Source organism: Aspergillus foveolatus (assembly GCF_047715535.1).
Source record: "Aspergillus foveolatus strain CBS 279.81 unplaced genomic scaffold BDW70scaffold_35, whole genome shotgun sequence".
NCBI classification, from domain to species: domain Eukaryota; kingdom Fungi; phylum Ascomycota; class Eurotiomycetes; order Eurotiales; family Aspergillaceae; genus Aspergillus; species Aspergillus foveolatus.
Window position 1 is genome coordinate 1 of NW_027396099.1, and position 15,737 is coordinate 15,737.

General features: G+C 51.9%; 3 protein-coding genes across 3 annotated transcripts; 2 read left to right on the forward strand and 1 right to left on the reverse strand.

Annotated features, from left to right (window-relative positions):
- Positions 1-2,390: 2,390 nt before the first annotated feature.
- BDW70DRAFT_75229 (uncharacterized protein) lies at positions 2,391-2,907 on the reverse strand. The gene has a single exon (XM_073744768.1). The coding sequence runs from the start codon at positions 2,742-2,744 to the stop codon at positions 2,448-2,450; it is 297 nt and encodes a 98-aa protein (XP_073594560.1). The 5' UTR covers positions 2,745-2,907; the 3' UTR covers positions 2,391-2,447.
- A 1,959-nt stretch (positions 2,908-4,866) lies between these two features.
- On the forward strand, positions 4,867-7,788 carry BDW70DRAFT_138981 (uncharacterized protein). Its single transcript, XM_073737325.1, has 2 exons — positions 4,867-7,465; positions 7,548-7,788. The coding sequence occupies exon 1, from the start codon at positions 5,427-5,429 to the stop codon at positions 7,131-7,133; it is 1,707 nt and encodes a 568-aa protein (XP_073594561.1). The 5' UTR covers positions 4,867-5,426; the 3' UTR covers positions 7,134-7,465; positions 7,548-7,788.
- Positions 7,789-13,452: 5,664 nt separating this feature from the next.
- BDW70DRAFT_75280 (uncharacterized protein) lies at positions 13,453-14,008 on the forward strand. The gene has a single exon (XM_073744769.1). It carries the CDS (start codon positions 13,594-13,596, stop codon positions 13,879-13,881), a length of 288 nt encoding a protein of 95 aa, XP_073594562.1. The 5' UTR covers positions 13,453-13,593; the 3' UTR covers positions 13,882-14,008.
- The last annotated feature ends 1,729 nt before the right edge of the window (positions 14,009-15,737 follow it).

Here is a 15,737-nt window from a genome sequence, read left to right on the forward strand (position 1 = left end):
TTTTGCATCTTGATGACCTGGGAAGAGCTTGAATTCGGGTGTTAGTAGGAGGGCATGCTGGTGCTGGGCGTCGAGGGACGACCGTTAGCGGGGAAAGTCCTGTCCCTACGGAACACTCGAAGCACTCAGGTACCTTTGTCTCTCCGCCCAGTCGCGTATAGCGCCTTCGACTCCCTCTACATAGCTATTAGAGTACTTAGCTTTCCTTGTCTGTGAACTTCCTCGCTTAAATTGTTCTATCTTTATCCAGATCGACAACCCCGTCAATGGGCTTTAACTCTACTAGTCTCGCTTCTATATCTGGCGTTGACAATTCCCAACGTCGCACAATCATGAACTGAGGGGAAGAATTCTTAGTCTGCCGTTCTAATATTAGATCCCGCCAGCGCTTGGAGCATGTATACCGACCCCTGTCATGCCAGGGGCCGTACTGCAACAATAGCCCAGAAGCTAGAAGCTATTCAAAGGTCTCCGCAATGGGGGCCAGAAACCATGCTAACAATAAACAAGGCTATTATTCATTCATGATTCATGATTCAGCCCTACACTGCCTCTATCTGGTTTCTGGCAGGGAATATCTACCACAAGTAGGACCCGGGCGGCGGCCCGGAGAGATATACCACCACAGAATTGTGCACCCAATATTATCTAATCCTGTATAAGTCAACATATACATATCTCTGGGGTGTGCCGTGTCCACAATGTTGGAATGTTGGAATGTTGGTTCTCACCCTTGAACGGCCTCGGCCCGACCCTCGTGCCATCCGGCAATTACCGCTACCAACAACTCGCGTACTAACACACTGACCTAATCAGGCCCCGTACGGCATTCTGTACCAGAGTCAGCTTATGAATGTTTCGTATCAGACCCCGAGTGAGACATAGCACACAACACATGACGGCGCTGTCCGTCCCATCTCATAGCCATCGTGCCGTCGAGGATTTGGCAACTGGCGTGGACGGATACGCTGCATCTTGCAGATTATGGCGATCCGTTTGCTACGGCTGGATTTAGTGTTGGATTGATTAGTCTTAGGGGGCTAAGACGGCTTTCGGTGTCTTTGTTGGTGAGCTTGTCTCACTTGGGAGCTGCACAAGGGCTAGAGTTATGCTGTCACATCTAACAGGTAGGGGGCTTGAAAGCTGAGCTGCTTCCACCTGTTGAAAAAGAGCTTAACCAGTAACCTTGTGCATTTAACTGATTATGGCATCTTCTATGCTCGCGATAGTCGTTTCTGGATGGATAACCAACATGACGAACCGCGAGGTTCCTGTCAGCCAACCGTACTAAGTAGTGGAGGTCTAGTAGTAGGAAATACTATGGAAACCCCCTAAGCAAGATAAGAACTCTCAGCCTGCTAGGTGTCCTTGCCTTTGCTGCCATCAGGGCGACTAACCCGCCTTCTAACATGTTTCAGAGTTTGCCAAAGCCTCTGTTGACTCATAATACTTTTTACGCTAGGAGCATATGGCATCCCGGCAAAGCGACCTTGAACCATCTCCATTTGCTCTAGACTCAGCGCCGTAGAGCTGTGGCTATAGCCAGCAGACCGTACTAACCAACTTCATTTTCAGGCGCTGAACTTCGTTTCTGTCTAGAAAGGGTTGAACTGAAGCTGCATATGCATGAGTTACAAAGCATTATTGAGCTGCCCAAATCAGGCAGTACTATCACATTTATAAAATTACTAGCGGGTAGACTGACTATCGACAAAAAGCCCCATTATGCCTTGGGTGTGTATACCATCTCTGCCACTCTCAGATGCCGTAAGCTTTGATAGCTATGGCCAGACATCACTCGCGAGGTCATGTGTGAATGCTGACCTCGGGTCCAAATCGTTTGGGCACCCTGGACTGCTTAGCCACGAATGCATCTAAGAGCCACACTGGCGCATCATTACAGTAGACATTCAAGTAGATCACATAGATGATTACCCGGGGGTTTTTAATGCCCAGTCTAAACTCAAATTTGGACTAAGTATGGGGGTCTTATGTAAGACCATGGCCTCAGTCTATATGCCAAGATGTGGCTGGGCAAAGCCCTAATCAACTAGAACCGCCTCAATTCAAGGGCAACGAACACTCTTTGCCCCGGTTTCTCTCCACTGCGGTATTTTTTTGCTCCCTGCGGCATTTTCACCGGGCTGCCTTGCCCCGTTTTGCTACTCTGCACAACTCTTTCTGGAATGAGGATCGAGTCATTTGATGATTGCTTCCTGTCATTGAGTAATCTATAGTCGTGAAATCTGTCCAATATAATCAAACCCAGCGCTGATCGCAAAATGACCAAGCAATGCAACTTCAGCAAGCGAAGTAAAAACAAAGAACTCTAAGTTGTATGCGGCGAACGCCGGGGTGTTCATACAACATAAGAAGAAAACAAGAACAGAACGGCAATCCAACAACATGAGCTCAGCAGCGGTGATACAGGAAAACAGAAAGACCAGCTAAAGAAGTAAAAAAAAGGGAAGTCTATGTATATATCTAACCAAGCCCAAGATGCAGAGGCGAGAGGAAGAGGAAACCCGAAAATGGAAAGTAACAAGGCCATGCCGAAAGTGGGAAAATTCTAATAAGACAGCTAAGAAAGAAGAAACCGAAAGACGATAGATGGTAGAGCCACCGTGTTCGGTATAAAGCCTGCAGGCAAAGGCAGCGCGCAGGTGTCGAGAACACTCAAATGCATTGTCGAGTATGCATATGAGCTGAAGAGCGAGCAGACAAGCGCAGGAATCGAGAGTCATCGAGAGATCCAAGCCCTAACTTCATGGCTGTGAGCCCTCAAACAGGGGTGCAGGTGTGGTCTTTGGCGTGGCCGCAAACAGTACAACGGCCCCCGCACAAAGCAGGATTGTTCATGTTGCCACAACGGCAGCAATTCCACCACCCTGCCATACCGTGCCTGACGGAGTCAACGAGGGCACAAACAGATGGGACACTGGCCAACATCGTTGGCCGAAAATATATGTTGTCTAGGGAGCCGGAATGCACTGTGGGGGGAGAGTATTTGAGGATTAGAGCGACGAGGAAGTTGGATGGATGGTAGTTGTAGGATAGAACGTAGATGAAAGCCTTGATGAAAACAGAGATAGAGGATGGACGGGACGTGATTTTATATCTTGATGTTGATGTGTGACGAGCATAGCGAAGCAGGTATAAGAGCGAAGCAAGGGTAAGGACCCATATTCACCTTGTGCGCAGCATGAAGGCAACGAGGGCGAAGTCGATATTGAAACTCGGCGACAGCTTCATCAAGCAAACGCCTCTCGATAGGTAAAAGTCGACTGACAGGAAATAGCGCATAGGCGTATAGATGGCAAGTAACGAGGCATCTTCCTCCCAGGTGACCTCGATTGAGGCGCCTAGGCAGCAGGCAGTGCAATAGCGCCCTTCATGACGATAGGGCAAGCGCGATATGCTGAGCTCCAAGTCTCTGACAAGCTCCGTGTCTGCAACTGTCAAGAAATACGATTGCGCGGGATTTACGGCATTGTGCCCGTTCCAGAGCCCTCGGCGACCCCGTTCAACCCAGCAAGTGCAAAATCGTCAACCAGTCCAGACTGCATGTTAAAGCAGCCGGATGTCTGCCTTCGAGGTCAAGACCGAGAAGCATCACGCCTAGGACCGGCAGAGGCGGGCTAGAAATTGTTTCATGGACAATTTCCGCGACTGCTCCGAGGCCGTATGAGAAATTGTCCCAATATGTCATATAAGATGTGTTCACCCACGACTGCGGACTGAGCCCTGACTGAGTCTGATCCCAGGGGTACGTATCTGTGGTGAAAGGACGGGAATTAGACCCGCTGCATGCTTAAGATTAAAGTGAAGCGTTAAACCTGGGTGAACCCGCCGCACTGACCCAAGAGCTCTTCAAGAGCTCTTAGAAAAAGGGTTACCAGGGAATTTTGCCAACGGGTAGCTCATATCTCGCGTTTGAGATGTAGGAGTCACGAGCCAGGAAGCGAAGCCTGAGCAAGGCTACTCCCTGTCAAGCAGGGACCCGGGAGAGGCTTGGGTTTCCGTAGAAGTTTCCGTAGGAAACAGTGTCCCTGTATGTGGATATTTTGAATCCATATTTTTCTGTGGATGCCTAAGATCGCGGGTCACGAGTTGCCAGACGTCAGTTCGAGTCGAGAATATCGTGGATCTTCCTGAGTTTCAACCTTCTGGGCACAGTCCAGGTTGGAGGGCCGAGGCGGAAAGGGTTAAGTGAGTCCGCCTTGGGACCCAATATTACATCAAACTGGAAGAAGAAGCCAATATCGGAGTTCCCCGAACAGCAGGATTCCTCTGCGTAGGTCAAATTGGCGGAGGAGGCCAAGCAGGTGCGATTTGGCTCCGCGCTATTGAGACGTGCATTACACCCTAATTGAGCCTCAACAGACTCACCGCCTTCTCAATACCAAAGAGGCGGTCACCGGTCGCAGGGTGCATGTGAAGTAGTGACGTGTAAAGTAGGCATACTCTTTTGAGAAGGTACTTTGGCTTCACGCTCGAGTCAAGTCTTCGAGGGGCCGCCCTGAAAGCGGGGAATGTAGGAAACCGAGTGGCGAAAGGCTAAAGAAACCCCATGATATTCAAGGCCTGAAGACCCGACTGGATGGCGCTGGGAATTGGGTTGGGTCGGGCGCGCTGCGAGAGAATCCGTTTTGAGTCGAAGATATGGCTGAGAACAAGATCCACAATTGAGTTGATAGTCGAGTTGGACGGTTGCCCAGTAGATGGCTGATCCAAAGTAACGTGATCCAAGGGGAACTGCCAACCTTTCCACGGTACTTGTGTTTTGATCACTACAGTCTACTTAATCCTCAAGTCGAACTGGATGCAATCAATCAATCAATCATTCATTCATTCATTCAGTTAACCTAAAGCTCATCGTCAGGCCGAAACTGCCCACATCCTGCCCTCTGATTCGTTATTTTTCTCTGTCGCCCAGTCAGACGGCCAGATTGGATTCGTGGAGTCGTCAGGCTTTCGTTTCGTCACCGCCGCCCAGTAGTGCAGTGCCCACAGTCCACTCGCCCCTCACAGCGTCATCTTTCATCCCTCGAGACTCGAGCTGTCTAAATCTCATCATTATTCTTCTAATTGGACCCAGAGAGGCTCTACCCGGTTTCTAGTCTCTGCGTCTTTCTCGAATAATCCGCGAGTTGCCGCTGTCTCAGGTGTTGATATCCACAGTCTCAGATCCCCACATCTGGTGGCTCGACCTCGGGCTGCTTTTTGACAGACCAACGCCCTTCATTGCTTTTTCAACTCTTCCAATAGTCAGTGGAGTGCCAAAGCTTCTTTTGCTTCGAGTATTACTTGGTTACTTGAAACTCTCGAGACAGGGCGCAATCCTATAAACTTCACATTTCAATCCTTTCATCGACCTTTCTGATCCGCTCCCCATCCAGCGCGCCGTTCTTGCATTGCAGATTGGGATGAGTTCCGCAGCACGGTACCGGCCCATCTCGCCGGGGAGGGCAAATATGATCGATCCCTTACGTGCCTCAACGGGCACAGTTCAACTCGCCTCCTCCTACGATCCTTATGACCCTGCCGGCCGCCCGATCTACACAGGCTATCGCTCCGACGTGCCTTACTCGCCTACATACGACCCTCGATATCCAGTCGCCCCACGATTAGAAGCCCATCCGATTTCCCAACAGACGTACCACGACCCTGGACAGTCCACAAGGTTGAGAACCGAGTACGCGATTAGACCCAGACAACGGAGCAGCACGACATCCGCCGCTGACTCCCACGGCAGACTCGGGGTGCCTCCGATCTCGCCAGTTTCTAGAACGTCACCCGTGGTGTTGTCTGACTATGGTCGATCTCCGAGCCCTCTTACAGACCAAGACGGCTACCTTGTGCCTGCATCTTCCAGACACCATAGGCATCATCGCCACTCTTCTTATGATTACGCCAGTGATACCGGGGGACAACCGACTTCGCGAAGACATTATGGCGCTTACCCAACATACGTCAGTCGACGGAGATATCCCCAGAATGGAGGTCTCCGGAAAGGCGAGGACATTGACAAGTACGATGCCTACTCCTACACCAATCCGCGGGAACAATTCGAGAAGGAGGCGGTGGCCAAGTTACAATACCACCGGAACGCCCGGAGGGAGCGACCTCTGAGCTTGACTGGTATTGAAGACCCCTGCTTGCTGGGGCGAAGGGACCCTCGCGCACATGGGCCCCCTCCATCACATCGTGGATTTGATAGAGCACATCGGGATGACCTGCGTCGATCGACGTACGGTTTTGGTAACAGTGAACTGGATCTGGCGAGCGCACGGCAACGCTCACCACGTTCGGTTACCCTTCATCAGGATCACGACGAGGGTTACTCTTCCTATCGGGATGAGTTTGATGACACTCGTCTTGCCCACCGTGAACATAAGCGGCCCGACAGTGACGCGCGCAAACGAGACACGGTAGACAGCCATGGAGCGAGGAAGCCCTTCAACAAGCCGTCCCCACCCTCGGTGTCCAGTAGTGGTCTAGGAACAGCCGTCTTAGCTAGCGGATACTCAGAAGGCCAAGATTATGAACTCGGTTCGCATGCTGATCGCTACCGCCATCGAGACCGAGTGCCTCGCGACCGAAGTCGCTCGAGAAGACGCTCCAGACGGCGTGGGGGGAGCGAGTCCGATGAGTGCTCATCGGATGACGACCTCAAAAAGTACCGACGAGAGCCATCTGTACGTCCGAGGATTAACGGCTCCGACAGTTCTAAGGAGAACGAGCCTCACCGTCACCGCTCACGCTCCCGTCACCACGAGCGGCCGTCAGAAAAGAAATCAGATCAGAAGAAGGCAGATTCTAAAGAGCCCGACGCGCCACCCAAGGGTATATTGAAGCCACCACGCGATAAGTTCCCAGAGGAGCCGAACCCTGTCCGAGAGGGCGTTGCACCCCTGAAGGACGCCCACAAGAAGGGGATCCCACCTGGGGCCCGTTGGACCAAGATTGACCGCCGACTTGTAAATCCAGCCGCACTAGAAGCGGGCCAAGAGCGATTCGAAGAGCGACCGGACCATGTCATCGTCTTGCGGGTATTGACAAAGGAGGAGATCCAGGCCTACGCTGTCAAGACGCAAGAAATTCGAGGTATGGACATCCCAATTCTCTCTTAGCCAACCTATCGTATACCGTACGCCGTAGATTCTAACAAGATCAGACGCGAGATATCGAGAGTATATCCGAGAGCGCCGTCGACAACGAGAGGAAGATCGTCGGCGCGGGCGGCCCGTAGACGACTTCTCTAGCGACGACGAGGACGAGAGCGACAACTCTCCCCTTGCAATCGAGGGACCAGGCGAGCCAAGATCGTCGCAGAAGAGTTAACTCATGAAAGCCGAGATTGCAGGCCAGCGTGGCCATTGAGTGCCGTAGGCTGTAGCTTGACAATCAAGCATGAACGTATGGAGTACGATTTAGGGGGTTATCACTCGCATGTTTGTGTTTGCTATACGGAGTAGGGGGTCAGTACATATTAGCGTGCTTACAGGAACAGCAATAGCAATCAACCATTAGAACATCAACCTCACACTTTTCATCAAACATCAGTCGAGATGCATCTGCCCAGTCTGACCCCTCAAACACACGTAGAGAGTAGTTTCTTGACTAGACAGCAGACAAAGATCCGAAATTTGGCAGTCGATCCCAACCTTCCCTTGTGACTACGAGATAGAAACCACCACTATAGAATATCCACAGAGCAGTGCACCTAGGTTACACAGTACAACACAACAGCACAGTGCATTGCACTCCGGTCGAGTCCCCATGACCTTTTTGACGTTAGCTGTTGTACTAGGTGGGATAGGGTAGGTAGCCATGCCCAAGCGCTGTTGTTTTGCTTGTCACCAACAGCACTCACGTAGTACATAGGCAGGTGGCGTGTGTACTGGGTGGGAAGACGTTGGCTACCATGGAGTGTAGGCAATGCACGTATGCAGGTGGGTTGGTTGTACTCCCTCCTACCGGCCCCTTACTTAGAGAGTACGTGCAGTGTTGACCGATCTACAAAGTACAGGCTGACATCCGGACTCGTTGAGACCCATCCCCATGAAGCTCACTTACCCAAGTATAGAGGCGAGCACTACTCCATACTCAAGTGATGCTTACTGTACTTCGATCACTGCGCATCATGTCTACGGCCTGCATCTCCCTGCCTAGTTGACCATGAGGAGCCTCGCTCTGCACTGCACTTTGCGAAACCAGAACACCCGACCACCCATTACTGGACAGCTGTCAAAGCACGGGAGGTTGATATCTCGATCACCATATGTCCGTATTGACTAAGACGAAGCAATCAGAGCCCACTCAGGAAAACGGCGTGAAATGTTGTAAGACGAGAAACCCCTTTTTTGTCTGGCTGCCAGGTAAGCTGGACGGGCGCCAAGGGTCGAGGGTTGGGGATTGCAGCCAGAGAAGGAGATGAGGATTAGGCGCAGGCCTATACTCCGCATGTAACCTACGTCTCCGTACTCTATACACACATACACATACTGTAAGCGAGCGTAAGCGCGTGACTGACGTATGCGTGTTGGCTGTGCTCACTACCTTCAAGCTGGAAGGGTGTTTGCCTCTTTTTTTTCCTTCTTGAGGTATGCTCATGTGCCTTTTCTTCCTTTGGGAACTAATCTGATGCGGCCATGACGTTGCGATGAGGGAGGTAAGGACGGAACACTGAGAAGGAGGGGAGAATCTGACGGTGACTGGGTGGATGGATGCCGTTGGCTGTCTGTATAGTTGTCGAATTGTTCCGAGCAGGACTCTGCGAGGCTCTGCTGGTGCATGATGCAAATACAGTGCCCCGTCAGGACATAGTGCTGCTGTTCTTAATTGTCGAGAGGTCGAAAAAAAAAAGAGGAAAGAGGAAAATTGGGGAGGGCGGGGTGAGAGCTGCTTCCAGTGATATGACAGCCTACATACTACGGAGTAATGCCCTGGAGGACATCCATCGCCTATGCGGCCTCCAGCTCGAATTCCGTGCGCGCTTCTCCCAGGACAGGAATTCCCCTTTTGGTGTCTGAACTATCAGCCGAGGAGAGGAGGCGACATCGGTCTCATCGAGCACTATCCGTCTACTTGCAATGGTGAATATGAACAGTACAGTGCTGGAGGACAGGTGTTATCTCCGTTTCGGTTCCTGTGCATAAGCCGCCATTACTCCTCCGTACGTACAGAGTATCGCGCCTCCAAGCAACCAAACTATAGCTCATCGATGACCTAGTGCAGTACCAAGGGGAAAGAACTTGCATGAGATAGATAGGCCAGGGCAAGGGCATGGATCCCTTGGTTCTGGTCACATACGTGAAGACTCAAAGAGTCAGGACCCAGGTCAGCGCCGGCTCGCCGAGCCACTTGCACTGTGTAGACACCAGAGCTGCAGATTACAGGCTCCGCTACTGCAGCTGCAGAAATGCCGTCGTAGGATCGTAGGACCTCTTTCACAGCACGCTGGATGTGTGTACTGCAGGTATACTCCGCATTGTCCGTTTGGACTTGAAAGACAGTTGTCGTTGTAACTCGCCAACATTTCTTTTCTCATGTTCTTTTCTGATGTTTTCTTTTTCGGCCACCTGGCACCGCCGGACTCGACGGTGGAAATGATGAACGGTGGGAAATTTGGAGTACTGTAGGATGATGATGGGTGTCCATTTCACATGCTGGACTTTTGTGGAATGGATAGTTGTCATGATTCGAAGTGACCGCGAACAAGAGCGATCTATTCTAATTTTTTCTCCTGCTTATTGGCAGAGTACACTTCATTTGCTTGCTTGCTAGTACAGGAGAGGACTCTAGGTCGCGACCGAGACCGAGACTAGACCGGGACCACGACGACTGGCGGCCTCCCTCCTCGGCAATTTGAGGTGTTTTCGTACCTGTGCCTTTTCACAAGTTCACTCACTGCCTTGGAAAGGTCTCTCCCCGCTGGCGAACCGAACCGTCGTCGTGGCAGTGGCAGCGGGCCCAATCACAGTGCACTCTTAAATGAGACGATGAGCACCGGCATTATTGACAGATTTCAGTGTTTGATACTCTGTCCTGCTCACTGCTCGTGTTTCGGTTGGCGTCTCGGTTGGCGTCTCCGTAGGCTGCTCCGTTCCCCGTCCGGAGTACAGTGCTCAACCAAATGAAAAGAAAGTCCAGAACCCAGATCGGGAGCGAGCCTGGTCTCTTGAGCGATATTAAGAGGCGAATTATTCATGTATGCCCGATACAGGCCGTGTCGAGTGTCGACACTCGATCTATCCGTCTCCCAGCGCCTCTGCAAAAATCACCGCGAAGCTTCGGCACCGCTCACATTTGCTGGGTTGTCGGTGAGATAATTAGACTTTGCGACATGTAGGTCTGGGAGACGAATGAAGAATTCTGCCAGCCGAGAGTCTCTTGCCGCTTCGACTTGGCTTTCGTCGTCCCCGCCCGCACTTTGCGTCCCAAGAGCAGTGCACGGAGAAACATCAATAATCACTATACCCATCTCGGGCACTTACCAAAACAGGTCGCACTCGGCTTAGATCTATCTTGGACCCCATATCAATATGACGAGCGATCTCATGCATTCAAGAGGGACTGTTGAACGACCTAGGCCCTCGGACCTGTCCCGTCAAGCGGCACGAAGAGTCGAAGGCCTTGGACGGAGACCCAACCATCAGGCATTTCCTTGAGCTCCACTCTTGAACGATGCATAATCCGATAATCACCCGCTTATAGTGAGTGTCAGTGCGCGGGGAATTATTAACCACTGCAAGCCTGCTAGCAGGCATGACCAGCAGGGCCTGACTGGGTTGACTGGCCTGACTGGCCTGACATGACCTAGAGGATAATCGCTGAACATCGTCAGTGAGGTTAAATTGGCTGATGTCTGTTGATCCTTCGGTCCCGGTCTCGACCTGGGAGGAGACGTCTGGACACATTTCTGTCAGGGCCTATGCATAACCACACCACTTGTCCCAATTCTTCGAGAGACCAGAGTCTCGACGAGCCTTATGGAAACATAATGGGTCTGTACTGTCCGGATGGTGGGGCCGCGCTGCCGGTTGCCTTCGACTTTTCAGTCCCGCGGCTAAGGCTCTGAGTGTCCGCCTTCCTAAGCTCAGGCTATCTCCCGTATGTTTTTAGTCCTACTCTGTCGTCGTGTTTATCCGTTTCTTGGCTGGATAATTGTACCAGATAGACGGCTGGTGCGATCAGCAGTGCAAAGAGCTAGAGCAATTGAGCGGAGGAGACTGTGTGTAATCGCCCCTAGCTCCGCGCCCCTTCCGTCGCGCCTGCGCGAGCGCTAAGCAAAGGAACGTGCATTTTGGATTTCTCTTAAACCATAACCCGGCATATATCGTCGCGATCCGTTGTCCAACCCAGCTGGGATTCCATTCCATTTCGGGAGTGTTATCCGATAGGCTCCTTGTAACGTAGACGTCCACGCTGACTGCTCCATGAGCATGACTCCATGCTAATTGCCACCCCCAGAAGCGGCTCTTCCGCCCGTGGGACCCAGTGTGTACAGTAGTACGCCGTACTGGAGTCTCTAAGCAGCGATACTCTGGGTCTTCCCGGTGCGGAGAATTCTGCCCCTCTCAAGTTCTATTTTGGTCGCCCTGTGGTTGCTTTCATGTTCTTGGCGAGAACAGGAAATCGAATAATTCCCTCACCCTTGAACCAGGCCGAGGCTCTCGAGTAGCCACACTGGATATTATCGGGCCTGAACTTTATCGGGAGACAGGCCAGCGGCACGCCGGCAACGCGGCAAATCACCTTGGGGCTCTCGTCTCCCTAATGGTGATTCCGCTAGCGCTTGGTGGCTATGACATATAGTGCTGAGTAGTAACGAGTTTGGCTAATTCATACGATCGCCTATTTCAAATCTGCGTGCTGTGCGCGCCAGTTCGATCAACACTCCCTACAGTTGGCAGGATTCTATCACTGTGCTCTTTGAATGGCGCTAAGGTTGCGTGAGTACAGTCCTCACGCTGTGTCCTGTCGTGGTAGACGAAAATTTCCTCTCGAGTGGGAACGCAAGTACCGAGCATGTCTGTATTGCTGCTGTATCCGTATGCATTTCGGAGGGTTCATGATACCTGGCTCATGCCAAGAGCCTAAGGAGATTTAAGATTTCTCGTCAAGTTGGATTTCCTGGGCTGCTTTAGTCCGGATGGCGTGTGCGCGACTTGGGTCGGAAGCTGATTAATTCTAAGGATGATAAACAGAGAGGGTGGGAAATGCCTTGGTCGCTGTTGGAGCAATGTCTATGCACATCAAAGGACTGCCATACCTACTTTACACCGTTAAATTACCCTTCGGTCATCGGACAGACCGTGGCAGCTTCGACGGGTGTACGGAGAACGCAGGAGGTCGGATTGTCCCGCCATCATTTGTTCGTACCGATGATCGAGGCGGGTTCAGTTCCGTCAGACGTTGAAGCTCGACCAACCTCTTAGCTCACCTGTTCGAAGTTATAATATAAGAATGACGCCCCTTAAGTATTTAGGTGGAGCCATCTGCGGGGCATAAAGGAATCTCTCATCGAGGGCCGTGAACAACGCAAAGTGACTGGCTGGTGGACCAGCCGAGATTCCGAAAGCAGTATAGGGGGTCGCCGCACCGGCGCGCGATCTCGAGCTCGCTAGCATTCGTCGATTAATATCGGTTATTATATGATGATCGGAGGCGCACATAGGTAACAGTCAAGAGGATTATTGGGCTATCGCAGACCACGAGACGTATTCTCCCAATTCGTATTTAATTATGCCAAGATATCATTGCTATAACGGACGAGGAATAAGTTGTTTGTGGTCAAAGAATGCCTTGAATGGTCCGCATGGGCAGATGATCTCACCGAACTCATGTTGACACAGTGCCAGGTGTCTGGCGATCTTCCCTTCAAGGATTCGACCAGGATAGCGCCTGCGGGTGTGTGTCAGATGCTGTCTTCAAGAACTGGGTCGCTGGTGATGTGCATGAATCCCCAGCTGCCGATCAGGTCTGAAACCCGTTAGCGCTAGTTTAGCAAAGTCAAAAGTACAAAGTCAAAAGAACAAAGAGCAAACGTTCCGTCTCGAGGTCCCACCCTCAACGCTGTCTCAATGAGACAGCCTTGACTGAGCTGAGGTGGCGTTCGACGGGGTTACGCCGTATCAAAAATGTTAGTGCTTTTCTCCGGATCCCTCCGTCTCATCTCGCCAGCCATCACGGATTTTGTGAGTCCCGCTTCGCGTTCGGAGCATAGCATCCCCGCCGTTCGTTGGAAAGAAGCAGATGTGGAACGGACGGCGCGACTCTTGTTACATCGCAGGGAGACAGGGTGAGATGTATGTCCTCAAAAATCTCCTAGCCTGAAGCATGAACCAGCGAACATCATTTCTGCAGGTTCTTCTCCGTAGCTGCAGTAGATATGTCGAATCAAAACACTTGTAAGCCGTTAGAACTGTCGGACCTCAGATCAATAATAAGTTACAGTCTCCAGTAACTGATCGTGCGCGAGGGTTGGAGGCTTATCCTTGGCTGGCGAGGTTCTAGCTCAAGGGAGGTCGATTAGGCGCACCTTCCTAACTGAGCTGCCACGGAGTACTCTAGGGTTACGAAGTACGTATGCTGGCCATTCCCAGAGAAGCAAGCTTCCGACGAAAGCTGGACTGGACTCAAGCGCCTCTCAATCTAGCAGCGTTCAGATCAATGGACATGTGTTTCAGAATGACCCCGACGAACATACTCCGCGAGGTACTCCGTGGACTGTTCCTTCCATTCCTACTCCTCACTGTCATCGCGGTCGGAATTGGAATGGCCGGTACGGAACGCTTCCACACCCTGCATCAGATCATGGTGGCTGTTCCAGTCCCATCACTTTCGCTCAACCAGGCTCACGCTAGAGGCACCTAGCTAAAACTTGGGTCTGAGGAGCCCGCTTACGACGCCCCGCTAGCACCGTTTCGGTAAGACATTTCTCAAATCAAGTCCTCGAGCGAGGCTCGCCTCTGCTGGAGCTGGGTGTGGTTGTACTTTGTATAAAAAATAATAGTCAGCGTGTCTCGAACTGAGTCGGACACCTGATAGAGCGAGGTTACCTCAACCCCTCTTCGCGGAATGAGACTCGATGGCGTCCAACCAGGGTTGTCCGTTATCTGCAGGCAGGAAGCTCGAGTCGCACAAGTTTGCCTGTCATTCATGACCATGAATTAAATATGCAACTTGTTGGCCGTTGTACACGGAAGAAATCGAGGCTCCTCAACTATGATAGGTTCACTGGCCTATCAGGAAGATTTCCAGCAGGGAATGCTTGCCTTTGATCCTGTTTCACATGGAAGGATCGCACGAGGACATCCTGTAGCTTGAGAATCTTATCGCTGGGGATATTGGACTGCTTGATCGAGTCCTTATGCCAAGGATCACTAAAGATGGGCATCGACGTCTTATTTGAGGGAAGAATTATGCGGGGCCGACGATGACGCTTGACAGGCTGGTGGTGGATTGCTAGTAAACGCCGTCCGTCAGCCCATCCGCCCATGGTTGAATCTCAGAGTGACAGCGCCAGATGACTCGACCTTACACGCTCACAACGATGGACAAAGTAATCCATCCCATCGGGAGGCAGCAGGAACTCGGGAAAGAAAGAAAAGATGTCGGTGATTCAACAGCCACTTGGCAATGACCGCGGCGTTACACAGCCTGCCTTTGCGCGAGGATGACTCTCCATTCCCCATTTCCCATCGTTTCTTGACCCTTTTTCCTGAGTGCGTTCTGTCCTCGCTCAATATTTCAAGCCTCCTGTTGTTCCCCCTCTAGACGGCCAGGATCATCGTCTTGCGGGTTGCAGGGTGACCGTTAGGGCGTTTCGCGTTAATTCGAGAAGCGGCCAAGGAGAAGTGGCCGTGATGTGAATGGGAGGGTGGCATCGTCATCTGGCTCGCACCAATTGCTGATTCGAGGGACCTGGCGCTCGATGGGGCGTGCTTTCTGGCCCTCGCTCGGCCCCTTTTGATTTGACAGCGGGCCTCGGGAGGGGTGGATTTGGCGTCTGCGCCGGTGGGAACAAGGCTGACGGCAGCAAGTCAGATCGGTTGCTTCCCTTCCAGATTGTGCGTAAATCGTCATTTTTTCGCTGATTGACTTTGGACTAACTGCGGAAAGAAGCCAGAGAAGATCTCGGAGTGTCGGAGAGCAGAAAAAAGGAAATAAAAAAGAAAATACCTGATGCGGGCCTGGTCTTTCGTAAGAAGACGGTCACGACTCACGACTAATTACGCCGACCTCTCTGGGGGGTCTCGCCAGCCGGCCAGCGGCGGCCGCCAGAGGCCTCCGTACAGAGACCGTCGTCTGTGACTGGCTGCGATGGAGGGGATCAATCCTGCTGCTGATCAGCGCCGCTCTTGCTGCTGTCGTTGTCTTTTCCTCGGAGACCGGAATCTTCTGGATAAAAAGCCTCGTGTCAATGAAACACTAGTGGACGGTACCTGACTGCCAACTGGGATTCCTGGAGTCTCCCAAGACTTCGCCTATCATGCAAGGTAAACTCTGTTCATGGGCAGTCAGTGTTGGACTGGAGCTGGAAGCTTTATCCACAGTAGTACTCTGAGTGGTGTCTCTGATGATCCAGAATCCAGACGGCTCCAAGCCTCGAAACAGAGCCAGCGTTCGCGAGTTCAGATTTCACAGGTCCAGACAGTGCGAGTGAGAATTGGAAGGTGGGTGGACCCGCGGTCTCTGCCAATGATGATGGGAATGAAAGAAGCCATTCG